We start from the raw sequence: 27,168 nt of genomic DNA on the forward strand, positions 1-27,168 counted from the left end.
AAAATATTAGTCCTGTATTGGCCTTCAGAAACCCATATTGCTCGAATCCTAGAAGGAATTGAAGCTTATATTACTGATGCACTCATTATAAGTCGCTCTGGATAAGAGCATCAGCTAAATGCCTAAAATGTAAAATGTGAATGTAAAGCCTATTATGCCTCTGCATGGCATAGAGATTATAGAATAGCTTGACACAAAAAGGGGTGTATTGATTTGGCTTCAGTGAAATCCAAGCTACCCGTATAAAGCTGAATAAAAGCGCTCATGGTTATTTCTAAAATTGCTTGTCTCTCTTTCCTTTTTGATTGTATCTCTCCTGATCTGCTGTCTTTGGTCTCTCTCTCTGCTGCAGGTCAAAGGGAAGAAGCCCCTGTTTGTGCAGCTTGTGCTGGATAACATTTGGAGTTTATATGATGCTGTTGTCACTAGGAGGTGGGTGACGGGATGCTCCATTGATCAATCACACAAACACACACATGTCAGTGTTAATGTTGGAAATTTGGCGCTTCAGGTTTCCCCAAACAACCACAGGTGCTCATGTAGGCCAGGAATCGTACTTGAAGAAATACAGAAAGAAAGACAGGAAATATTGTGACCACAAATATGTTTTTGTGGCATAAAAATGTCCAGGCACTCATGTGGGTTTGAAAGTTAAAAGGACTTTAATTGGAGAGGGCGGGTGAGCACCCTGATGAAGGCATAGGTCGATACGTGTAGGTGTTTTTTAATGTCTTTGCCCTCTGTCTGCAATTAAAGGCTTAACTTGCAAACCCACATGAGTGCCTGGTCTTGGATTTCTATGCCACAAGAACACATTATGGTCATGATATTTCCAAACGAGCTGAAATGGTAAAGCTGCTCCTGCTCTCAGTAACGCTACAGTATGAACGCTCTGTAACGTGGTTTATCCTGTTGTTGTGAGCAGAGACAAGGAGAAGGTGGATAAGATGGTGACGTCGCTCGGGGTGAAGGTGATGGCCAGGGACCTGCGCCACTCCGACCCCAAAGTCCTGCTGTCTGCCATCTGCAGCCAGTGGCTGCCTGTCTCCCAGGCTGTCCTCTGTATCCTTTATATCTCTGTGTCTTTACTCTGGCATCAACCAGAGTCTCTTTATTATTACTACTACTCATATTACTACTACCTACATATCCTTACTCTGTGTGTGTGTCTATGTTGGTTTGGTTCCCTTACCTTAGCTTTTTATGGTGGGTTTTGTGTGTATGGTTTCTATTTTCCCTTAACCCCGGCTGCAGCGATGGTGTGTGAGAAGCTTCCCAGTCCGTTAGACATGGCAGCAGAGAGGGTGGAGAGGCTGATGAGTGTCGGAGCGCGACGATTCGACTCGCTGCCTGAACAGACGCAGGAGCTGAAGAGAGGTAACACACACACACACACACACACACACACGGTCAGACACACTCACACACAATCACACCTACACACTAGGGCATTGATGTGTTTGGTTGCTGATATATTGAGCTGATATTGTCCATTGTCAGTGCCATTCACCTCTGATATGATGGATATGATGCAGTTTGATTGATTACATATATATTGTAGAATTGATCAATACTACACTGGTTGTCTATGGGAAGACCATGATGGTCCAAATGTTGTTTAAGAGGCCTTTCCACACTCTTTTGTTTTATTTTATTTTATTTGTTTATTCATTTATTTTGTTTTGTCCCTTTTAGTCCTTGTCACTTTGTTTACTTACTGTTTTATTCTTTTTTTTTCAATGTAGACCCAATGATTGTTTGGGGTTGGTGGTGGGTGTTGTTCTGTCAATGTAATTGTATTAAAAAAAGAGGCCTTTCCACCCTGACAAGAACTCAATTCTGGGGAAACACTGAATAATTTCTTTTTTTTGTTTTTTGTGGCATGAAAATGGTCAAATCTAAATGTAATACCGGCTGTCAACAGCTTCAATCCCAAAAAATGTATATCTTTATAGGCTTTCAAAAACCCGTATCGGTCCGACTCGCATGCGTATACACACAGACACCACAGAAGCAGAAAATCTGCACACACTGCAGAAACTAAGGCCATCGTTCAAACTCTCACTGCATTTGCATCATCCATCCCTCTCATCCTTGATGTAGTCCCTAATCTTCTGATTAGACGAAGATCAAAACTTCCCCACCAACTACTCTAATCTATCCAAGTCTCTCACATCAGCGATTGCGTGGGACCAGAGATTTCAGGTCTTCAGACGAGGAGGGAAGTGTTGTTTGATCTATTTCTCTTGGACGCACCCTATCGCATATCCACACAGTTCAGCTTTTATGAAGGCATTTACATTTCCTTCCAACCCGGTCATTTATGAAACCTGCTTCCCCCCCCGTCTGCTGTGTCTAGTTAGCCAGTCAGTGAGTCAGCCAGGATAGCCTTGGCAGCTGAGAGAGAAAGAAAGAGAGAGGGAGAGAGAGGGAGAGAGAGAGAGAGAGAGAGATGTTGGCAGGCCTCTCTCGCCCCCTTTCTCCACCCTTCCTCCATATGACATCAGATGTCTGGGCGGCGAGCGCGGCCAGTTTCACTCTTTTTGACCCAACTGCATGGGGAAGATCTGATGAGTTGCAGCATCCGGGATTTGATATCTCATTAGTTGTTTTGACATGTGTGGAGGACTGGAAGTATGCGAGAGAATTTCTGTCTGTTTATCTCTAATGTGGAAAAAAAAAGTGGAATCGAAATGAATGTCCGCTATGCTCTTTAAACGTGTCAAAGTGTGTGCGTGTGTGTGTGTGTCTCAGACAAATACCATGTTTGGTTAAAGCATTTCATTGCCTTAATGCATTTTGGAAGCAGCAAAACAGCATGCGGACATGACCTCCTTTTTTTTATGATGACTTTGGCTTTTTTTGGTCTGGCTCCCTTGCAGATGTGTGTTTGAAGCTTTTTTCCTTGTCTTGGGTGTTTTCCAGCTTTCCTCCAGTGCTCAAGTGGGGAAAACGCACCGGTCATTGTCTTTGTGTCCAAGATGTTTGCCGTGGACACCAAGGCCTTGCCTCAGAACAAACAGAGGTAAATCTGTGTGTGTGTGTGTGTGTTTGTGTGTGTGTGTGTGTGTGTGTTTCCCCATGTAGTGCAGTCAGTAGATGGCGCTACAGCCCTGTCATTTCCCCCCACAGCTGTGGTCATGCCCAATACATCTCCTTTGTTCTGAATCTAGAGGAAAGAGAGGAGCTGGCACGCATTAGGGTGTGGAGTTACATTGGACTTCTGAGTAGGAAAAGCACCAATACCTCTTTCAGCGCCGATACCGATTTTAAGCACTAAACCCACTGCCAATCTCTTGCCCCAGCCCATTACTTTTGCTGAGCTAAACTTAGACCATTAGTGAAGGGTCATTGCACAAAAATGATTGAGATATAACTCATTTCGAACCATTAGAGAGATCAAGCGTCCTTCTATGCAGGGTTCCCAGTGGTCATGGAGTTTCGAGGTTTATTCCAGACAGAATTTGATCAATTCTCTGGGGAAGTCAGGGAGCATCAGGGAATTTTACAAATGGGTCGCTTTATAGGAATATAGCAGAATGTGTTTTACAACTTGTTTCACACATTCATCGCATTAGCTGGTGGTTTTTCTCACTGTAGTGGAAACCAGACTGTTCACCCCTGTGGAAAAAACAATAATAACAAACCAGGAGGGACACAAATGTTTAGTCATGGATGCACTCTCACGTAGTTATGGAAAGTCACAGAAAAGTCATGGGTTTTTATGTCAGGGCCACTTTGGGAGCCTTGTTTGTATGGAAGAAAGCAGAAGTCTCTTTGCCTCTCTGTTTTTAGCCTGGAATCTGCTCCCAGTATCGGTATTCCCGCTATCGGTGCACCCCTAGTTTTTTTTCTCTCGCCCGGAGTGGGATACAGCTGTTTACCCCTCCCCGATCTCTCCGTCCTCCTCGGAGGTGAACTGGGGGTAAACCGCAACCTCCAGACTCCTACAGTCAGTGATGGATGGAGCCGGCCTGGCCCGGCCTGCCTGTCTTGCTTTAGAAACCCGAACACACTCAAGACATCATGCAACTCCCTTCTCCAGTATCTGGCCCATTAATCTAAGCCCCGTGTCACCGGCTCTGTCTTCGAACCCTTTATAAAGCGGGGAGGTCAGGGCTGCAACTTCCTCCGTTTGATGAGATGAATAGCAAAGCAATCCTCGCACTTAAAAGGCCGGGATGACACGGTACAGTAAGAGCGGACTGCCGCCGTTTCTCATTGGAAGCAGATGCTCGCAGGGAACTGGGATTGATGGTGGGGAGCCATTAGGGTGTTGGTCCCAGTGTTGGTTTAATGGCCTGGCCTGCGGAGCATGTGTGTGAGGGTATTAATGGGCCAGAGAGAGCTCTTTGTCTTCCCTCCGCCTCATTGTACAGCGAGTGATCTGCGTTTGCTAAATTGCACCGAAGCTATAAACCTGCCCCCTGTTGCAGTGTTGCGCTCTCCGATGACACCCATTACAGCTGTCCTCAACAACTAATTGTACAGACATTATCAACGCAGCGCAGGGTGGCTCGGTGTGCAAACGGCCTCATTAAGACATACATCTATGCCACTCAGTCTCTCTCCCTTCCTCGACGTGATAGATGGAAATAAACTTCGCAGTGATTTGTAGAGAAAATGTTATGCTAATGCCTCGGTAATACTTTGACACACAACTCGACCGTGCCGGTTTGTGAGTTGCAGTTTTGTTGCGATGTTGTTGTATTTGCCAAGTCTGGGGTCGGTCTGTTCTCCTCTCACGGAGTATGCATTTTTCATGAAACAAAACAAACCTTGAACATCTGAACTCATTCAGAACATTGAAAATGTGAGTAAATAAGAACGAGCTTATTTGTATGCCTTATTGATGCACTGCAATCCAAAAATACATGGTGAGCATATACTATAGTTAGCTTCTTAGCACCCGGCGCTCCTTCCCTCCATCCCTTTCCCTCTGTTTCCAGCTACTTGATCTCCAGTATATCTGATGCAGTGTAGAAAGATCCTACTTCAGCCTTCTGGCTGGCATCGTCTCTCCTCTCCTTCCCCCTCCTGTCACCGCACTGGATCCTAATTGCAGACTCTGCCAATGCACTCCCAGGGAAACGGAGCAGCAAGCAGAGGAGAAGAGATGTGGACAGCCTGTCAGAGACGGAAGGGGGGGCGGTGCACGGGGGGTGGGGGTGGGGGGCTATAATGGAGGGATTGAGAGAGGGGAGAAGAGATCAAGATATGTGAAAGAGAGAGCGAGAAGAAAGGCAGTGTGTGAGAAATAAGGGGAGGTCATCTCAGACTGCAAGCCATAGTGGAAAAAGCCTGTCCAAAATCTTGGCTAATGAGCCTACTAGAGCCTCCATTCCCTGTTGCCGGCCACCTACAGCAGACACACACACACACACACACACACACACACACACACACACACACAACTGACTTTTCTGTGGCTGCCCATGGCCAGACCTGCCTAGAGAGCAGTGGTTCACAACACACATGCCATCAAGGCCTAAGAGGCTTTTCAGTTCAGCCAAAAACTACAGCAGCTGATTTCACTGATTAACACGCCTTCATCAACATAAAAGGAACTAATCAGTGAACGCTGGTGTAGCGATTGGTTGGAATTAAAACCAGCAGACTCGGGTGTTGATGGGACATGGTTGAGAACTGTTGCCATAAAGAGTACAGGAAACATGCAGGGTGGAATGCTTTGTAAAATGATGTGCTGGTTTTCATCATCTATATCTACTGATCCCAAACTCACTTGACATTTGCTTGCTGGTTTTGGGGAGAGTTTCCTATCAGTTGGTTATGTCATTTAAGCCCCTCCCCCCTTTCCTGATTGGTAATGTTGATCCTGATGTCACATTGAGATATGTGATCGTCTATAACTGTCGATCCCATGGTTGCACTGACATGAGTGACACCGCATCAGACATCAGAAGAGCAATCCTGAAGCCGCATTGAGAGGTGTAATGGCTCGTTGGATGGGAGAGAGTGTCCTATCGGTTGGTGATGTCATTTAAGCTCCTCCCCCCCTTTTCTGATTGGCTGTTTGTTTTTTTCTTTTTGGCATTTTTATTTGCATTTATTAAAAAGTAGTAGCTCAAAGTAGAGAGAGACAGGAAAGACAAACAAGGTCCTGGGCTGTTTTAAGAGTTTCCTATTGATTAGTGATGTCATTGAAGCCCCTCCCTCTTTCACAATTGGCTTTTTTGTATCCATTGGTCCAGCCCAGAAATCTGAAAAAAATTGTGCTGCTTTTCGACTATATCTATTGATCCCAAAGTCACATTGACATGAGTGATTGTTTGTCAGATTTTCCTGTTGATTGGTGATGTCATTTAAACCTCTGCCCCTTTCCTGATTTCCTGGCTTTATTTGAATCATCTATAAACATTAATCCCCAAGTCACATTGAGATATTTAATATCTGTTGATTTTAATGTTGCATTGGCATGACTGACGGCGTCTTGGGCTCAGGACATTTTTGTGTGGATTAGATGTCATTTATGCCCCTGCCCTTTTCCTGATTGGTTGTTTTTTATTGTCTGTTTCTGTTGATCGGACTGTGAGGAATGATGGCTCGTCAGACTATTTCTATTGATCCCAAAGTCACATTGATATATCTGTTGGCTTGTTGGCCTTGGCACAGACAGTCCTGTTAATTGGTGATGTAATTTAAGCCCCTTCCCCATTCTTGATCGGCTGTTTTCTATTCATCTATTTATCCCAAAGTTGCACTGACATGACTGATGGCTCGTCGGATAACGGAGAGAGCACCTTTTGATTGGTGATGTCATTAATGACCCTCCCGTTTTCCTAATTGGCTGTTTTTTATTGTATCTACTGATCCCAAAGTTGCATCGCTCCCCACCCAACATTTTCACATATTTCAAAATTGTGTACTAGCTGAAAACAGTGTGTGTTTATGCACTCTTTAAGAAACATTTGATTATTAAGACTGAATATGAGACTAAATTACTTTTTGCAGTGTAGTGCATTCAAATTAGATGCATTAGATATGCTACAGTAGATTTCATTGACCAATATTAGTCTTGTGGTCTGTAGATAATGCGCAACCACAGCAGCCATTTTCTCAGCTTCCTCCTTACCTTCAAGCCTTGAAGTCCAGGCTAAATAGAATTGACTTGCCTAAATACTCTAAGACAGCATAGGCTAATTGTTTTGTTGTAAAGTCTATTTCATCCTTAATTTGTGCAGTTGTGTTCGTCGTGAAGGAGATCAGAGCCGAGGTGTGTCATGGGTGGTCCTGTTCTCCCAGAGGTGCTTGCTCTGGGACCGCAGCATCTGCAGCTTGTTTTCCTTCTTGACCTATATATCCAACGAGGAACCCTGTTCGTTTTGCATATTAAACAGAAATATCTAAGCTCTGTTAAACCTGCCCCAGATCCTAGGACCGAGCAGACTGCCCAATCAGACAATGCAGAATCATCTAGGATGTGATTCTTCACCCGTAATGAAAAGCAGTCATCACATATCTGTTGAACACTACATTATTCACTGGCTGCTCTGGAAGGCTGGGCTTTCTTGTCAGAGTTGATTAGGTTAGGTACAGTTGCCTCCTATGGTTCCTTACATGGCACAGAGAGTAAGGGCAAAGTGGCCAAGGCTGTGACCTGTTATCTATCGCTGCTATCGGGTGAAAACCTTGTATCTCCAAAATGTCTCAGTCCTGGTTCTCAGGAACTAGGAAAAGCCACCTTGTTTTCAGCTTGACCACCATGCATTTTTGAGGGGATTCAATGGGGTTTTGAATGGCTCTAATAAGCCCAAGAGTCATAGCATTTGCTCAAATTGTAGTGGATCGTGTAAATTCTTCAACTCATGCAAACTCTTTTCCAGCGATGTCCTGCTTCACAGTCATACAATTCCAGTTTTGACTTTTGACTTACATAGGCTGTTAGTGAAACCAGGTGGAGCTTTTGATTTGCACATCCAAGGTGAATCCAGTTAATCCGATGATGGTATGAATAAAACTGAAGATATTTAACAATCAAATCTCAAAGGTGGAGGACAAAATACATCCATGAGAGGTTCCAAATATTTCATGATCAACCACAAAGCATCAAAAAGGAAAAACCAGCATTTCTTGATGTGGTTCAAAGACATGTATGCCATACCATACTAGCCCCAAATTGGTGTTCCTAGTTTTTTTCAAGGCAACAGTGATTCTGTGGGGATTCTGCCACTATATAGCAGCATAATTCTTCATCAGCCTCTTGCAGTGGTCCTGTCTTTCTCCTTAGGTCATGTATCCACAGCCATTGTTTGGTTTACGGTACAACACTCAGTATTAGTTTATTTACCATGCTCTGTATGAAAATGTGAGCACACAACATTGTGCAGCATGTTGAGCATACTCGGTATAATCAATACTTATGGTTACCAGTTCTGTGATATTATTCAAAGGCATAGCATCATTGGCCCATAATTATTCAACCGAAAAGATCACATACATATAGCTAGGTTGAAATTACCTTCCTTTGTTTTTGTTTTGTTCCATTGATCTTAACTTTGTGTGCTGTTTCATAAGCTGTGAATTTGTGTCTTGTGTCTGTGCGTAAATGAATGAGCTACAGGCTGCCTCCCTGCTGGCACGCACACACACTGAGGCACTGTTGTCATGGCAGCCATCATCAATTTGGCTCTCAGCGGTAGATATGAGACTGGTGGAAGGAATGAGGACACAACCTCTGTCCCCACATACCACCATGCCCCCCTCCCCTACCCCATTTTCTACAAATCATGTCTGTTCCTTATTGAGCAGTATGCGATTGCTAAAAGGAAGTAAGACTTGTATTATGGTGAAAACTTCTTTACACGTTAGCAACAAAATTTTCACACTGCTCCTGCATCCTCTTCACATATTGGGAAAGAACTGTACGCCGTTGCCACACATGCAAGATGGGGCTGAACTGAATCTGTGCTTGTTGTAATAGCAACAGCAACTCTTGAGTTAGCTAAGGCAGTTGTTCTCAGAGAGGGGTCAGTCAGTTCACTAGAAACGATCCCAATTAGAGAATGTAGAAGAACGACTATTATAATCTTAGGTTTCACTATCATCACTATCTTATGTAATTATTTCCCCACATACAGTGCAGACAGCTCTAGAATTCAGTACTAAATCAGCAACAGAAATCTTCCCATATGGGCCGTTGGGACAAAAACTTATCCAATAGGGGTTCATAGCTCTAATATGTTTTTCGGGACATAAAAAAGCTAATAAAGAATCTCAGAAGTTGTAAACCACAGTAAGTCTGACCTGGAGATAGCAAGTAGGTCTAAGCAAGTAAAAAAAACAAAACACAACTACAAACAAACCTGACTAAGCATTTTCTTTGGTGAGAATTCCCACTGTAATGAGCCTGTCGGTCATGACAACTAAACAACTGACTCAGAGCTCCATAAAGCTCAAGCTACAAATTTAGACTCCAGCTTACTGTAACTCACCATGGGGCATTCACACAAAATGTCAGAAAGCATATCGTCTCAGTCACTGTTCGGCGGCATTTTTTTATGCGCCCGAGCTAGAACGGAAAGTATCTGCAGTAGGAATCCTCTAGCGGTAAAAAAAAAAAAAAAAAAGCGATGAAGTGTGTTTTGTAGACAGCTTTAGTATCAATATATCGTTTAATTTTCCACTCTGCTTTTTTTCCCTCCGCTCTCGCAAAGTTAAAAGGTCTGCTTGCGGTTCCCGGCGTCCTGCTCCACTGTTTGGAAGCCATTACTTCATAACCGCAGTGGTGCAGGCCAGAAACCAAAGCTCATGGCATTCCCATTATTACCAATGAGCGACTGATTTGACCTCTTGAGGAAAAACACTGCGATTTAAGCTGCGGTCTGTTCGTAAGCATGTAGAGCGGCGCGGCACTGCACGGCGGGGTGCGTATTTTGATGTTTTGAGCAGCTCCGCGGGAGAATGCAGGCTGAGGTGAATGTCACAGTAAGACGATACCTGCCTTCTCTTCAACATCTGTCTGTTTTCGGTTTGTTTCTCTCTTTTCGGGGGTTTTTGGACAAAACCGTGCGAGGGGGAGGAAAGACACTCCGGGGCTTTACTTTGCCGTCTCTCATGCCATAAAAGAAGCGGAGAGTGTGCAGAGTTCAGCGGGTAGTTTATTTGTTGTTTTCCGCAGGCCGGGGCTGTCATTCCGTGAGGTTTCGCTCTCTCGTGGTTTTCATTTAGAGTCCCGAATTTAGGCTGCAGCCCCGTTTTTATCTAATTTATGCAAAACAGAGGCGCAATCAGTCCCACCGAGTCGGCAGGGCTTCTGCTGTTGTCAGGGGCGAAATTATGGGCTGTTTTAAGTGGTTTGTCATCACGGAGTTGAACTCTGCGTTGGATGCCGTCAGTCAGGGCTATTGTGACCAGCTGTGTTGCTGTAGTCACTGCGGTCTCTTTGAAGAGGGGCACGCACACACACACACACACACATATACACATACACACACACACACACACACACACACACAAACACACAGGGCATGTACCCAGAGTAATTTAGGGATAATTGCGTTCTGTTTTTTCAGCACGCCCTAGAGGTACCTATCTGGGGAGTAATCGTCAAATTTAACCTCTGCTACTTGTCAAAGCGCTCGCCTCTTCCAAGCGGGGTCCTTGTTTTAGAAATGGTTTCTCTCGCCGCCATAGGCCAGGCGGCATGTTTCAGGTGTTGACAGGACAGCTTATGAGCCCCATACGTCCCGAGAAAGCCCTCTGTCCCACTTTTACCGATGTCGGGGATAGTGACGCCGTCCTTATGGAGTGTCCAGTGTAATTTCAGTCATGCATGCTGTATGCATCTGGTGATGGAAATTAACCATCTATGACATTTTGAATTCATGCTGGTTATGTTTTTTTCAGCATGCACTTCGATATGCAATGACCTCAGTCAGCTAGTCGGCTTGTGGTGTCCTTTGATTTCAAGAAACCAGCAACCAGAAGAAAAAACAACCAGATGTATTCCTTTAAACTTTTGGCCGCTCTCTGCCATTGTAGGACAGAGTTTTCTTGCAATAAACCTCTTTATTATTATTACTTAACCTTTATTTATACAGGGTCAGTCAACTGAGCTCCATGCTCTTTTTCAGCTTCACCCTGCTTCACATTCACACAGTTACACACAGTACAACCACAGTCTTGCAGATTCAAACCGTGAACCTTCTGGTCACAACACTACTTCTCTAACCTCTAGGAAACTGCCATTGCATGAAGTCAAATGGGATTCTGACCTGTGTGTGTGTGTGTGTGTGGGTGTGGCTGTGTGTATGTTTGTGTGTGTGTTCAGGCCGTTGACCCAGGAGGAGATTGCTCAGCGCAGGGAGCTGGCCAGACAGAGACATGCCGACAGGATGGCAACCAATCAGCAAGCAGAGAGCCACGAAAGCCACGCCCAGTCAGGAAGTACGTCACAGGCAGCCCAACCTGCTGGAGACAACATCACTGGTAAGTAGAGCCACAGCTTAACACTTAGACTCTGGACTCATCATTCATTCATTTCTTTATTTCACTCATCATCTTGTTAACTACAGTTCAACTGATATGGGATTTTGATGACCAATCCCGCTAGTTGGATTGAAGCTGTCGATTGCTGATATTGTATGGATATTCAATATCGTAAAATGTAACCGTTTTCATGTAAAAAAAAGAAGAAAAATCCCCAAAACTGGAAGTATCGAATGTTATCCCCAGAACTGTATTCTTGTCACAGTGGGAAAGTCTCTACTGAAATCCAAGATGAGTAAAGAGTAAAGCCTGATATCTTTTTTTTTCGAACATTTATTAAAACAGGTTCCTTGACAATGTGTCTCACACAGCATGACATAGACACAAATAATATTGGTATATAAAAAAGAAAAAGAAAAGAAAACTAATTAACAATACAAAGACATAAGATAGGAGAAGAGGAGGAGGGATATCCTTCTTTGTATGTTATATATACTTTCACATTCACCCCAAATTATCCAATTAAATGCTTACAGTATGTTTACTTTGCTCAAAATTTCTCCTATTTCCTTTTTTACCTTTTCCCAAAATACTTGTAATTTAGGACAATCCCAAAAAATGAGTGAAAAGTCTCCTATTAGACCACATCCTCTCCAACAGAGAGGGGTAGATTTCATGTCATAGTTGGATATCACTAGAGGTGTTTTAAAATATCTCATTCTCAACTTCCAACCAAATTCTTTCCAATTTGGGCTACTTAAGCATTTATGCCAAGACATCCAGGACCTCTCCCACTCATCATCTGCTAAAGCCTGATATCTAATGGTAAAATGCATGCTACCGAAATTGCCATCTGCTATTGGCTGATCTTAGGTGCCAGGTGATGTCACCTTCATTAGAGGTAGTGACATCACTTGGCACCTCATATTGGAAGTGGACAGCACTGACTGGATACTGGATTTTTACTAAAAGGCAAATATCGGCCTAATATATCTGTCTGAACCAGAGTGTTCACACTATTCCACTTTTTTTGTTAAAATTTTTTGTTGTTTCCATATTGAATAGCTGCTGCTGCCAGCAAACAATACTGATGTCTGTCAAACAATTAGAAACTAACACAACTCATCATAAGCTGCCAGCAGCTGATGTAGTGGGGAACCCTGCTCCCTTCTTCATTGTGATCGGTTTGTCGCCTCTTCTTTGTTGTGATTGGCCCATTGCCTCCTCTTAATTGTGATTGGTGGGTTCTGGTCATGTAGTCTCTTCCGCTCTGCTTAAAAAGACTGCTTTGCATTTGGGGAAAAAGGGGCTGGCGGTTTTAAAAAAAAAAAAAAAAGGAAAAGTGTGGACAAGGCCTATTTCTCTCTTTCTCTCTCTCTCTCTCTCTCTCTCTCTCTCTCTCTCTCTCTCTCTCTCTCTCTCTCTCTCTCTCTCTCTCTCTCTCTCTCTCTCTCTCTCCTCTCTCTCTCTCGCTCTCTCTCTCTCTCTCTCTCTCTCTCTCTCCCCCCCCCCCCTTATGTTTCTATTCCGCCCTCTATATCCCTGCACTCCTAACAGATGATGTATGGTAACTGACAGCATCCAGCTCCGACGCACCTTATATGTACAAGTATGATTGTGATTAGAGTGTGATGGTTCACTGTGATTGAACCTCAAAGGAGCGCTTGGTTTTCTCCGTGTCTGTCAGCCCAGATGGAGAGTCTGGCAGTGAAGGAGCCAAAACCGGAGGAGGAAGAGGAGAGGAAGGAGACATTTATAGCGTTCGCCAGGGTCTACAGCGGTGTGGTCAGGAGAGGACAGAAAGTGTTCGTCCTGGGACCAAAGTACGACCCCGCCCAGGGCCTCAGCATGGTAACCCCACATTTATACAACCTTTATACTCCCTGTTCCCCAGTCATCTCTGAAGCCGTTGTAAAATACTCGATAAATGCACACCACTGACCGCATAAGTCACTTTAAAGCTGCAATATGCAACCTTTTTGACATTAAAATAATAAATTAATAGGTTATATTATACATCATCAGTCTCTGTCAGTCTGTGACCCAGTGTTTACATGCCTCAATCACCTGATTTTTCAGTGATGTTGGGGTACGTCGTCGCAAATGATTGCAATTTTACTGTGTTTAGCTCAAAAACGGTATTAGGCAGATGAATACAGATTAGGTAGATGAATACAAATAGTAAATAACAGTAGGTAGATACAGTAGGTGTCTCAGAAGACTGCAGCTACAAATGCAAACTACGCTAAGTTACCAATAAACTAGAACCCAGTTTGTAATGACTAAACAAAAAGCTGCAGACAACACACCATAACTGTGATTTAATTTCATAATATCACGGCCTGTTGTGGATTATGAATTAATTACTTGTCCTTAGCAACAGTGACAGCAGTGTGTCCAGTGGAATCCAACTGTTGAATAGCGGCAATATGCAAATCTAGGGTTAGGGTTGTTAACTTTCTGAGTGCTGGGCAGTTTTACACATCTCCAATAACTTAAAAGTGTCAAGTAGAATTTTAGGTTTCACTTCTGTTGTCACAGTGGGAGTCTGTCGGGGCAAAGCTCCTTTCCCCTGCACTGACAGCACTCAAACCAAAGTGTGGAGAGAAGTCTGTTGGATGCAGAACTACAAGGCTCCTCATTAAAAACAAAAATGACCGGCTGGAGAGGAGTCATATCAACTATCTTAAAAATGAATCTGGGAATATAATATGTCTGTGATCAGGTTTGAGGTTTGTTTGAGGTGACTGCAGGCAGGTAGGTGCTGCACCCATCTCAGTAATTTGCATAACAGACTCTGTATTTTGGATGGGAAGTGATTAGTAGATCACTCGGGCAATGCAGGGACGTCACTCGCCTGTACATTTTTGACCATCTCAAAACACACGCGCATTGTCACTATACTATGCCACCTATATTACCCATGCCAATTATACTACAGTAGTGCGTTACCGCCATTTTATAAAAGCGATAAACCATTTTTGGCTGTGATTTGCAGTGACTTCAGAACAGCTCAGAGGGTTTCACTAACTGTTCTAAAATCTTGTGCCTTATTGCTTAAGCACACATGTACAAGTGTATGGACAGACATGTACACATGCACTAACCCACTTAATTCATTCACATAATTACCACCAAACCATTCAAATCACCTAGTGAGTCAGTTTCTTTGGACCCTGCTAAACAGTCATGGCTCTCTCTCGAATGGTGGTGAAGGGATCTTGATGGATAGACACATGGGAAAACACACACCATCAAAACAGACACAACAAATAAAAATCAGACAACACATCTAGGTGTATGTGGGATGCTGTTTGGATGCCTCAGTCAGCTACCCTCCTTTAAACTGAGTCTTTAAACTCAACATGATCCCCTATTCATTATTAATGCTATTTTGGGAGCACAACTTGAGCGATGCAAACACCATTTTACGCTCAATTTCCAATTCTCTATGGTGAACTAATAAAAGGGAACATAACAAGACCAATTTCTTCTCAAAAGCTTTCACTTACACTGATTTTCAAAGAGCATAATCATATGTTTTGCAATTTAAATCTCCAGATATAGATGATTTCAGGGTTAATGATAATCGTTTAGTGGCCCGTTAAACAGTCAGATTATTTTCCCTTTATGGCTTATTGCCTTCAAATACACAATTTGTTTCATTATTTCTACGATTTCATATGATACAGCTGAATGTGATCGTGTTTGATGTTTTTCACATCTAATGTCTCTCTCTGGCCCCCTCGTTTATCTCCTTTTATCCTTTCATTCCTTTTGTTGAAAACTTAGAAAGTTTATGTAACTAGAAGTTTAGCTGTAAGCCTTATGAGCTACTTTTCCATCCAACTGTCCGGTGAATTTCAAGCGAAATGACTTAGGTGTGTTTCCATCAGCAGGGTTGAAGCCAATAAATAGGCTTCCTGAATGTAAAACCACATAAAAAACACATACATACCAACTAGTGGACTTAATGGACTAACAATGATGGCAGCTTATACATGGGAGCGACAACATGTGTGATATTTCTGAGAGGTTGTGGCGGACAGATATTTTATTTTACTAACCCTAAACCTAACCCTTTACTTTTCAGAACATCCAAACCACTTGTCAACTGTCAATAAGATTGAACCAACCATAAGGCCTGTCAAGCCTAGCTTAATATTTATTCAACAATTTGCCATAATGGAATGTATTCAAATTTGACATTTCCATTCAGCTTTTGTTTTTCTTTACATCCCAATTGGCATAAGAATGCTTGAATGGAAACCCAGCTATTCATGCATTGGGATCCAAAAAATACAAAGTTGGGATATACTATAGTTGCTAGCTTCATAGCACCACGCACTCATCCCCTCTTTCTTCTCTCCACCCCCTCTGTCAGTTGTCAGAGAGCTGCAGTGCTTCAGACTCGCTGCCTGCGGTGCCTCATCTGTCCTGCTGCTCCATGGAAAGCCTCTACCTGCTGATGGGCAGAGAGCTAGAGGAACTGAGAGAGGTGCCGTCAGGAAATGTCCTGGGTAAATACGTCTTCTGCTATCTCTGCTCTACTCTACTCTGCATTTTGTTATTTGGTTTGTTTAGGTTCACACTGCCCGATTACAAGCCAACCAGGGCTTGTAAATAAGACACATGGACTCACAAGTAGCTCATTTATCAGACAGTTTCAGTAACCTGTCAACCTGCCAGGTTAGAGGTTTTGGCGGTGGAGGGGAGCCGAATCAAATCCAATTCCAGTCCCTGTAACTTAAGCTGAGCATGTTGCACTTGTCTGCACTCTTTGCCATAATTTACTTTCACAAGTGTGTGTATCAGGAGGCATTTTGCCTCGTCTTGACTCCAAGTTCTTGGTTCATTTTGTTATCCTAGGCTTTCCAAGCATGAGTAACTGCTGGCTATCAGATATCAACATCCATCTCCTTGTAATCATAAGCCCTTGTGTTTTCGGGTCGTTTCCTGCAGTTGGTTTGGATCAGCACTACTAATGAACTGCACAAATGGCATTGTTAGACAATGTTTAGGCCTATATCACACACACACACACACACACACACACACAAACACACACATACAAAACCAAACACACACACACACACACACACCTAAGAAGCATGTGACATCCGACATCGCCATCCCAGCAGCTCAGGGCATAAAAGGCCCAGCTGGAGGTCTTGAGCTTCATACCTTACCAAGGTAAGGTCTGCTCCCCTGGGTGCTGGTACAGATGAGGCTCTCTTTAGGAACCTTTCTACACAGTCTTCATTTCAGACCAGTAGCTATTGGACGCTTGATGGGCGTGTTTGGAAACTTTCTCTATGTATATATTCTATATTAAGTTAATAGTTCACTGAAATGTGTTTCTGAGAGAAAACACAGCTTCAAATGATCGCAATCCTGTCAAAACCGGCACAAGACACCGGCTTTTTAGTTTTTTTTCCTAGTTAATTTTGACAGTTTGGACCAGGTGGCGTGGCGGCTAGCGAACGCAGTTTGTTGAAGAGCTGGTTGTCGGTACGAAGAGACGCAGTTCACCTCCCGCTGAAGCAAGCCTGCCAGCCAGTCCAAACGGTGGTCTGGCAGTCGCGGTTGAGCCGTTTAGCGCCTCCCGCTGAAGCAAACCTGCCACCTAGTCCAAACAGTTTTTGCTACTCATTAGTATAGTGGCTAGTATCACGCAGGAGACCGGCCTTCAATTCCCCGACGGGGAGGCAAGCTTATCTTACCTTATAGGCCCTTGTCAAAGTCCACAGTAAGAGCTTTAGCAGGGGCTCCAGGGAATGTGGCCGGTGCTGCTGCTGCTCCTGCTGCTGTTGTTCCAGTAGTTCTCATTACAGATATCTGAAATCTTAAAGTAGCATTTTGGCTAGTCACAATGTAATGAGAGCTATTGTAAATTAGCATTGAAGATATCTCTCAATACATAATGACCAACCAAAATGCTAATTTAAGATATTTCTCATTACATTATGACCAGTCGAAATGCTAATTTAAGATAACTTTTACTACATTATGACTAATTTAAGATATCTTATTACACTCAAAATGCTAGGTATCAAACACAAGGCAGAGTCCAGATTGGGATGAGGTTGGGATATGATTGGCATGCTTGGTGATTGAAGATATGAATTTGGCTGAGCGTCAGGATACTGTGCGTCGGCCGTATAGGATTTAGCAAAAATACAAGAGTACGGAGAATATCAGCGGTAGATCCTGGACCTTCGTTTGGATGGTGAGCGATTCAAGGCTTATTTCAGGCTTTCAGGCTGTGTGACATGCGGTGAGCTTGCGCCGTTCCAGAAAGTTGAGATATTTTTATCTCAGGAGGCCACGGTCGCGCCTGAAATAAAAGACGCCTCGCAAAGCGTTCGCACCACGACCGCGGCGCTCTCGCTTTTCAGCGCGTCTGCAGCACGCCCACATTGAAACGGATGGATGGATTTGTGTGTGCAAAAGACGCCACGTGAACCATCAATTTTATTGGGGGGGGACAATTTTGCCTACTTTGAACATTGGGGGGGACGTGCCCCCAGTCCCCCCCGCCGATTACGCCTATTCACCATCGCCTGATTTATTTCCTTCCTAATTAGTCATCGTCCTTTCACACTAACTGGATGAAAAACGGCAGTGATGTTGTCTTTCTCTGGGTGAAAGTATTCTCTCCTTTGATGAGAGATGGTAGAAAAGCTGACTTTCTCTGGATGGAAGTACTCCCACTGCTTTGATTTTATCCAGTTAAAGGATGACAAGAACATTTGACATCAACGCTCTTTGGTTTCCTGATGATTTGCAGGAGAGGAAACTGAGTTATATCAATATTAGGTTAGGTTAGGTTATGTTAAGAGAGGATACAGTCACCAATCTGGGTTTGATTGCTCTGTAGCCTAGTTTATCTGTCTTGTCAGCTTTGTGCCTATAAATGAATAAATCACTGATCTGATCCATCAGTTTTTACTGAACAGTATTAACTTAGAACATTAGTTTGAGATCCTTTTTTAATCCATTTTCTAACATCCACAACATGTAGGGAAAAGTCACTTTCTCTGACATTCATAGTGTTAACACTGCTTCAACCTGCATGTGTTTCTCTTCTGCCTGCCTCACTCTTAAACTTGAGACCTAAACTTATGACTCAGAATCAGAGCCAGTCTTCCCGTCTTTTCATAGATTCCCACATCACCGACCCCTTTTAAGTCCACTCTGTCTCTCCCATGAAATAATGTTCTGATAAAACTCAGACGCTCAGAGACATCAAACCCTCCCTCCTACACCTTATTCCCTGATCTCATACTTTGATTCAGGTGAACAAATACAGTATATTATATTCAAGATGAATGATTACACACACATCCTCTCTCCCTCTTTGACTGTCACACACACAGCGTCTATGTGGTGCGGTCTGGATATGGCTGAGTGGTCCCAGTAGACAGCTCCCTTCCCTGGCTCCACGTCCTGTCCTCTATTGGGGCTAATGCTGTTTTGTCAGAAACATGTCCACGAATGCCGGGTTCCTCCTCCACTAGTCCACGCATTTTGACGGACTACAGCTAATTGAACAGAATTCATAAGTTCCTGCCTCAGTGCTCATGGACTACGTTAAGACAAATTCTCTGTGATGTGCACATATTCTTTAATGAGTCATTCCTCGGCCATGTAGTCTCTCTGCAATTCAGCCACTGGTAAATACAGTTAGGATTCATATCTCTCTGTGTGATGGTACCTCATGGCACGGTGAGTTCAGCCCAGGAATGGTGGCTTTGTATTTCTTCTGCGTCAGTGAGGCCAGTTATCAAATGTTATCAGAAGGTATTGGAAGACTTCTGTTTGACTTCTAGCCTTCTTGTTAGAAGTGTATATTGCCTGACAAACCAAAAGCCAAACCAGACCATAAACGCTGAGTCACCAGTGCACACAAACACTCCACTTACCCAACACATTTACCAGTACGCTGCAACTGTATTTGGTTAAGCAGCTATCTTAGGTGTGACCTCTCACCTAGTGTTCACACTGTGAGCAACTTGGCTGATGGGACACTCTGTTCTGATTATGGGCGGTGCAAAGTTTGTCAAATCATGTCTTTTTTACTGCTTTGGTGTTGCCTTTCATAACGTTACATCATTTTGATAAGTTAACATAGCTAGCTAACAAGCACGAATTAGATAGCTTTAATTGAAAATAACCCCGTTAAGATGAATTCAGAGCTTACCATCTACCCCAATGATGGATGCAACCATTCCTCAAGCATCGTTTTTGAGACGTTTATTCCTGTAGTCTTTCAAATAGAGAACTGGGAAGCTTTGAATGGCTGTAATCAACTTCTCATTCAGTTCGCACTTTCCAGGCGGAACTATTGGTCATGAAACAAAATCACATCAGTAGGGAGAAATCTGATTGGCTGTTGACAACCTTTGACTGTGAAAAGTTCAGCCGTGGACAACTTTGCACAGCCGATAAGCTTGTTGACTGTCAACACATTGGCCGAGATTATTTTTTACCTTCTCAAATACATTTAGGAGGAAATGTTTCAGGACATGTCATGGTGTTGGTTGTCGGCATCAGAGTTAATGTTGTGTGAGTACTTGTGTATGCTTGTACAGTATGTGCACAGTGTGTGTGCTGTGTGTGTGTGTGTGTGCATGACGGCATGTATCTGCTTGTTATTGCATCGCAGTATCGACGTGACCTCACATTAGTGTCCCTCTGCACTTTAAGCAGAGCGCTGGAAACAGTGACTGAGCGTCCGATCTGAGCGAGACCCTCCTATGAGATTATCATGAATTATGAAAGAGATATACATTAGGATATTGACGTATAGTGGGTGCTCAGCGCAGGCGTGGGGATGGAATGCATAACGGAGAAAGCAATTATCAATAAGACGATCCGCCCTTGAGTGAGCATCACAGAGCCTTCTCCTCCATTATTTAGCTGGAACTCTCAGCTCACAAATGGGCTGTAAGTGGATTTGGGAGTGGCCTGGATGGTGGAGGGGTAAACTCACTGCCTCCAGTCACAATGGCCAGTCTAGGTTTTTATGGCCCATTTCATAGGCAAACTGATCTAATGGTTAGATCACACTAGATGATTTTTGTGCTGATTCTAGACTTCCTCAAGCCTTCCAATGACTCCAGACCAGTCGGAGCCCAACAAGATTTTTTTCAAACGTGTCTGGCCAGGCTTGTGTAGCGTTAAGCGGTCCAAGACTCGCCAAATATGACAGTGATCTACAGCTAATGGGAGTTTAGCTCAATCAAACTGCCTTTATTGGGCAGTTTAGACTTCACAGTTTGAACAGTAGCCTGACCAAGGCTTTAAAGGAAAAATCCACCCTAAAACACTTGAACTACTTGTGATGTACCCAGCATTTTTTGTTGTTTGCTGGTGTAGTTTCCTTATTCCTGTGGAAAACCGGCCAAATGTAGATGAAGTGACATGTTGAGATGCTTCCAGCACAGTTACAATGGAGTTTGACAACAGAATTTTTTTTTCAGCTATCTAAAACATCAACGGTAAATGTCAGGTTTTGGTGTCAGTACTTCAGAATAAAAGAGTGAGGGCTTCTTTTTAGAACCACCATTTTGCACCGACATTCAACAATCATACAGGGAGAAATCTATGGTAGGAGAGGCAGAGAGACCAATTTCTCCACCAACAGTAGCTTCAGCAGACACACAGCTTTCTTCTCTGTGGATCTGTTGTTGATAGCACCCTATTCGACAATTCAACAATTCAACAATTTGAACAACCGGGCACAGCACACCATGGCATCATTGTCTCTCCAATAGACATGTAGCACAGAGAACCCCCTTCTGTGGGGGTTGTCGAAAGGCATTGTGGGAAATCATTAACTGAGGTAGAAGTAGACTAGGCAGGTTGAGGGAAACTAGTTACGCCAAAAAGGTAAATTACAACACTTCATCACAAAATAACTCCTGGAATGCGTTGAACATCACAGGTTGATGATATCTAACAGTGTAAGAGGATCTTAGAGGGAGTTTTCCTTTAAGATGCGATGACGGCATCCTCGGTTGGTAATGATGAAGTAACACACAGCCGCCTTATCCCTCTAGGGATCTCAGTGCATCCCACTAAAAAGCATGATGACTAAGCTAAAAGTTGAAAAAAGCAGTAGTGCGGTAGGCCGTGTGGAAATAACTTTTGCCCCACGCAGACACACAAACACACACTGACACTCCCTCTCTCTCTCTCTCTCTCTCTCTCTCTGTCTCTCTCTCTCTCCCTCTCTCTCTCTCTCTGTGTCTCGGCCATGTGGGAGCCATCATTCCTGTCCTGTTAGTTGACTATGGGCAGGGAGGAAGTTGCCAGCGGAGCACCAGTGTGTAAACCCCACCAGGCTTGGCCTTGATTAGACCCCCATTATTATCATCTGGCGGCTGGAGCAAGTAATTGGAGAGGGAAAGAACTGCATACACACACACACACAAAACACTCTCTCTCTCGCTCACACATGCACACACACACACACACACACGCAAGGCGTTTGATGTGGGAAACATCATTTTCTAGTTAACCACATGACGGCACACCGCGTGGACCGCATGACAAAGCGCTATGTTTGTCTTTGTGTGTGCGAGTCTGTGTGTCAAGAGAGTGTGTGTGGGAGTGAGACCCCCTCAATGATGGCTGTTTTGAATAAATAGCAGAACGCATGCACACACACACACACACACACACATGCACAGAGGCAGACAGACAAAGGAAAGGCCACTGTACTGTATGTGTTGCACGGCGCTCCCTCCTCTGTTTCCTGCCAGCTGTTGGATGCGGCAGCCTCAGGAAATGAAGGCCTCCCATCACGGTTCGGCTCTCTGACAGTTCGGCTTTGAATCCGACCCCCGGCCCCCCAATCACTCACTGTAGAATATTTTCCACTGTCAAGTTCAACCTGTACTGTAGGCGAGTGCCGGGCTTCTGGTTTCAGAGAACCGGTTGTACCACCGTCCACGCTTTTGTTTAGAAATGTTTTTTACCCCGACTTAATCAAGCCGGTTGATGAAGGAGCTTTCATTCGATGCCGTGTTACACACATGTTGGCCCTTGAAAATCGGGTACAGCCCAATGAATGTCATCCACCTCCGATATGATGGAGGATCCTCCCTGGCAACAGCTAGTCAGTATGTTTCTATTATTATTATTATTATATTCATGTCAGATGTCTGACCAGAGACATCATCCCAGTGAACTCAACAGCTTTAGCGGTCTGTAAAACCTGCAATGAACACTTAAGGAGCTGCTAACCAACCTGAAAGAATTTCATTTGTATGGCTTTCAGTGAGTTTCAGTGTCCCATGATGGTCTAAATGCTGTTTGAGGGGCTTTTCCACCCTGACAAGAACAACATTTAGGGGGAAACAGAATTTTGAAAATGGTGAAATTTAAACATTGTGTATCAGCAAAAGTTATCGGCTATCGACAGCTTCCATTGAAAAATATTGGTATTGATATCAGTCTTCAAAAACCCATATTGGTTTAAACCTAACACTAACAGTCAAAAGTTTGGACACACCGTATTGAATGTGCTATGTTTTTCATTACGTCAAAAACCATTTTGATCTAAAGGCTTATGCTTAAATGCATGAAATTTGTTTCTTAGACAAATATAAATAGTGAAGTTGATGCCTTTCCAAAGCCTTCAAGGCAAAGGGCGGCTACTTTATAGAATCTAAAATATAAGATAGTTTTGATTTGTTTAACACTTTTTTGGTCACTGCACAATTCCATTTGTGTTATTTCATAGATTTGATGTCTACTATTATTCTAAAATGTGTAAAATAGTAAAAAATAAATAAGAAATGTGGTGTGTCCAAACTTTTGACTGGTAGTGTACATACATACCTTTACGCACACTCACCTGGGAGCTGCCCATTGCAGCCACAGTAATGTACTGAGCCACTTCGAAGCCTCACTGAAACAGTTGGTGATTAAGAATGCCTTGCTCAGTGGCACGCCTCCATCCACGTCTCCCCATGCAGACCGACTTGGGGACGGCCACTCTGATCTGTCAGAAAACAAACAGAATTAGTGATGGATAGATTTCTGTCCATTGGGTTGTTTTGGAACAATGACGATATAACACAGGATCAATATTAACACTGACCACTCCTAAAATGATGGCAATACAGCAAACAGTTGTATGAGAAATGACGGTTGACGTATCGCTACCGTAACATTAGCCAGATCCCTGGTTAGCTAATCTGTTTAACTAACCAATTTTTTCTTTGTTTTTGTAATCCTTTAATGATGAGTCATACAACAATGGGATGGTGGACACTGCATTAATTACAGTGTTTTTTCTGGCTCTAAAAGAGGCTTAGGCGGTGCCTAAGCACGGCCAATTTAACACCCAAACCCCTTCTATTCCAATTTTATGCTTTTACAGACATCAGTTTTTAGCATAGACTAATTTAACACTGTCCTAGTTGAGGTATTCTTTAGCTTTGTGAATCCAATTTAATTCATTTTTCCATGGCTAAGAGGACCAGAACAGACACATAAGTTTGTCACTATGAATTCATCACTCCATTTGTTCCCAACAGGGATGTTTGTAACTGGCTGGGATCTCTTACTTTAATAATAAGATAATTATCATGGCCCTCATGATTTCAAACGTTCCTTATGTTGACAGGATTAGCCCAATTTGTTATTGTTCTGATTTATGTTTTTTTATAGATTGAATCAGATACCATTATGCTATGATAAATCAGATGTGTACAAAATTGTTTTTTCCCAACATATTTAAAAATTCTGCTGCTGTCTAATTAGAACATACAATGAATAAAATTTGAATATACAATCAATAAACAAAATTGTTCCGCACGGTAATTAATCACAGTCCACTCTTCAATAGGCTTTTATTCAACTGCAATTTTCGAGTCGATTTAAATACAATTTTAAAAGTTCCCCTTAGGCGGCTCAAAATTACGTTTAAGGAGCCTGTCCAACATTTTATAATACAGGAAAAACAGAGATTTATGGCCTCCTCCAAGGTCTTGGCATTCACCGCCGTGTTTCCCAAAAGGAACCTTGGGACGCCTCCTAATTGGTTAAATGGATTGTGACGAATCTGTCCGTCCAGAAAAAGTTCGACTTAGTTGAACGTGGTTGTCCGGACTTAGGTGTCCATTAAAACCGATGCAAATCTGATGGAGACCAGCCCTGTCCAGACAGCAGACACCTCTCATTGAAAATGTATTGAAAATAACGTATACGGACAGACTGACATAACAGATCTGTGTGGCCGCTCCCTTAGCCAGCCAACCCAAGGATTCAACCCAGCGACTCCCAGGTCATAAGCCAGCTTCTCTAACCTTCACACTACACCAGCTTCAACATTACTGCAGTAGTCAAAGTTGTTGTTTGCTATTGTTTTTTTTTCGAGGCAGGTAGTCGCCTTTACTTTGGCCGCTCGTCTTTTCTTTTCTGTCTTTCTATCTCTCAGTTGAGAGCTTTTTAAGCTGCAGCTGAGCCAAGCCTGTGCAGCACCGCACTCCTTATTACTCTTATTTCCCACGGCTGATTTCACTTTTTATCACAGTGACCTGGCCCATTCTCAGCTCCACTGATCTCTCTCCCTCTCTCTCTCTCTCTCTCTCTCTCTCCCCCTCCCTCACATCAACAACTCTAACATAAGACGAGAAGACTTTGTCACTAATCGCTTAGCCATATTTAATCATGCTGAAATCCCTATAATCAAATCTCCAGCTCACATTTTCACGTTGATTCCTCAGGAATGTTCACAGCATGATGACGCCTAATTCATCCTGTCTTTTAGTTTGTCATTTTGACTTTGCTTACGTGGGTTTGGCCTAAAGATGTTCGCCAGGTTTTGAAACCCATGCATTGTCACTGACTTAGCTGTATGACTTTGAAGTTGCATCGTCACCCTTTTGGCTGAAATTATAGTGACATGCCATCTCTCTTCAGACCTTTTATGAATCGTTAGGATTCCTCTTCAATTCAGCATACATCCAAAACGCCAACTGGCACTTATTAAAATTTCACCCTTTGGAATCAGTTTGCCTGTTATTCCCACAGTCGTCTTCTATCTTAATACGCTGCAGAGGGCAGTATCGAGCAGTGTGAACCAATTCTAAAAGTTATTGAAATACATGTATGTGCGGTTTGGTGGAGCAGATGTAGACTCCTCATGACAGGTGAAAGGTCTTCAGTCATGTTCTAACAGGTATGCGTCTTTGCTGATGAGCAGGGCCGCATTAAATGGTCAGATCTTTGAACAGAGCTCGGTGTGACATTCTCTCCATACATGAGAGAATCTGAGTTAACACAATCAGAGCCACGGAAACCCTCCCAGTACCTCAACAAAAGTCCTTTGTCTGATTCTCCCCAGTGTTTTAGATTAGAACCGTACACCCAGGCCAGCGCGGGGATTTATCTGTGATTGTAGCGCAGAGAGGGAGCGCGCCCGGGCCAGTTTCGACGGTGTTTGATGGTGCGTTTAGCGAGGCCAATAGTTTGTCACAGGGGTTAAAGACGTGGGCAACATCAAACTCTCATCAACAGGGCCTAATGCAAACCAGCTGCCTGGAGAGACACGACCGCAGCCCGAGTCATCCAAGCCGATCCTCGGGGAGAGAGAGAGAAAAAAAAAGGAAAAGGGAATGAAAAAAAGCAAAAAAAAAAGAGGCCGAGCGAAATGAATAATGCTGATTCAACACTGGGCGACTTTATGAAAACATTTGTTTTGCATTAGGGCTCTCTCGCGCCGTGCCAGCGGTGACTAGCGACCCAGATCTTTAGCAGAACACACCGACTGAGTGATTTCACTGATGTCGACCACATCAGGGTGCCGGGCCGGGTTCATCCCAGTGCAGCGCAGTGCGGGATCATGAGCACCGACAGGGACGGTCTCCCTCGACGCTTCGGTCCACAAGGCAGAGCTTCTCATCACACGCTCCGTCACAGTGTCGTGTGTTTTAGCTTTCTGAGAGCATCTTCTGCCTGTGCGTTTTTGGAGTTTCAAGATTAAATCAGTGTTCACTTTTTTGTTTGAGTTCTAGTCTTTTGGCTAAAATGCTTATTAGTTTTAGTTTTGTAATTAGCGTTTAGCCTTTGTTTCATTTCAGTACGCATGAATCTGACATTTTAGTCTACTTCTTGTCACATTCACTCCCCTCCAATTTTCATTCTGTTTTTTCTCCTGTACTGTCTATATTGGCTGCGCTAGACCTACTAAAACTTTCCACACAGTTGTCAGAATCTCTCTTTGCGTTAGGGAGGGACGTGCGTGCGCGTGTGTGTGTGTGTGTGTGTGTGAGAGAGAGAGAGAAAGAGAGAGAGAGAGAGCGAGAGAGAGAGAGAGAGCTCGGGTTTGGCAAAGGGAAGCAAGGATGATGATGAGGAGCCTCTAAAAGCAAAACATGACCAAATCTAATTTAAAACAACAGGTTTGCGAAATTAAACGTCCATTTGTCTCCGTGAAAACAGTTTCAGCCTTGCCACGCTCCCTTTTGCCCGAAAATGCGAAATTGTTTTAGTTTCGTTATTGTCATGTGAAGTTCACATTGCACAATTCTTTGTCTCGTATTGACTCATCTTAGTTGAGTAAAGTGGAATAATTTTCATCGGAGAAAGCGAATATGTTGAATCTGAAATGAATAATGCATTGATTGAACACACCCACCATTGCTACAAACCAAGCCTAAGGGGAACAGTGCAGTGTTTCAGGCTGTATGGAGGCACTAGGGA

General features: G+C 43.4%; 1 protein-coding gene across 1 annotated transcript in view; it reads left to right on the forward strand.

The window, feature by feature from the left end:
• Positions 1–27,168, forward strand: part of efl1 (elongation factor like GTPase 1) — an 86,459-nt gene that overhangs the window by 8,802 nt on the left and 50,489 nt on the right. Inside the window, 8 exon segments of the mRNA XM_071546545.1 lie at positions 353–432; positions 926–1,062; positions 1,255–1,377; positions 2,926–3,025; positions 11,291–11,457; positions 13,136–13,299; positions 13,969–13,982; positions 15,844–15,968. Coding sequence (XP_071402646.1) covers positions 353–432; positions 926–1,062; positions 1,255–1,377; positions 2,926–3,025; positions 11,291–11,457; positions 13,136–13,299; positions 13,969–13,982; positions 15,844–15,968 — 910 coding nt within the window.

Source organism: Centroberyx affinis, unplaced genomic scaffold, assembly GCF_046629955.1.
Source record: "Centroberyx affinis isolate AG114_WGS23_722 - 3 ecotype Tasmania unplaced genomic scaffold, CSIRO-AGI_Caff_v1 ptg005310l_1, whole genome shotgun sequence".
NCBI classification, from domain to species: Eukaryota; Metazoa; Chordata; class Actinopteri; order Beryciformes; family Berycidae; genus Centroberyx; species Centroberyx affinis.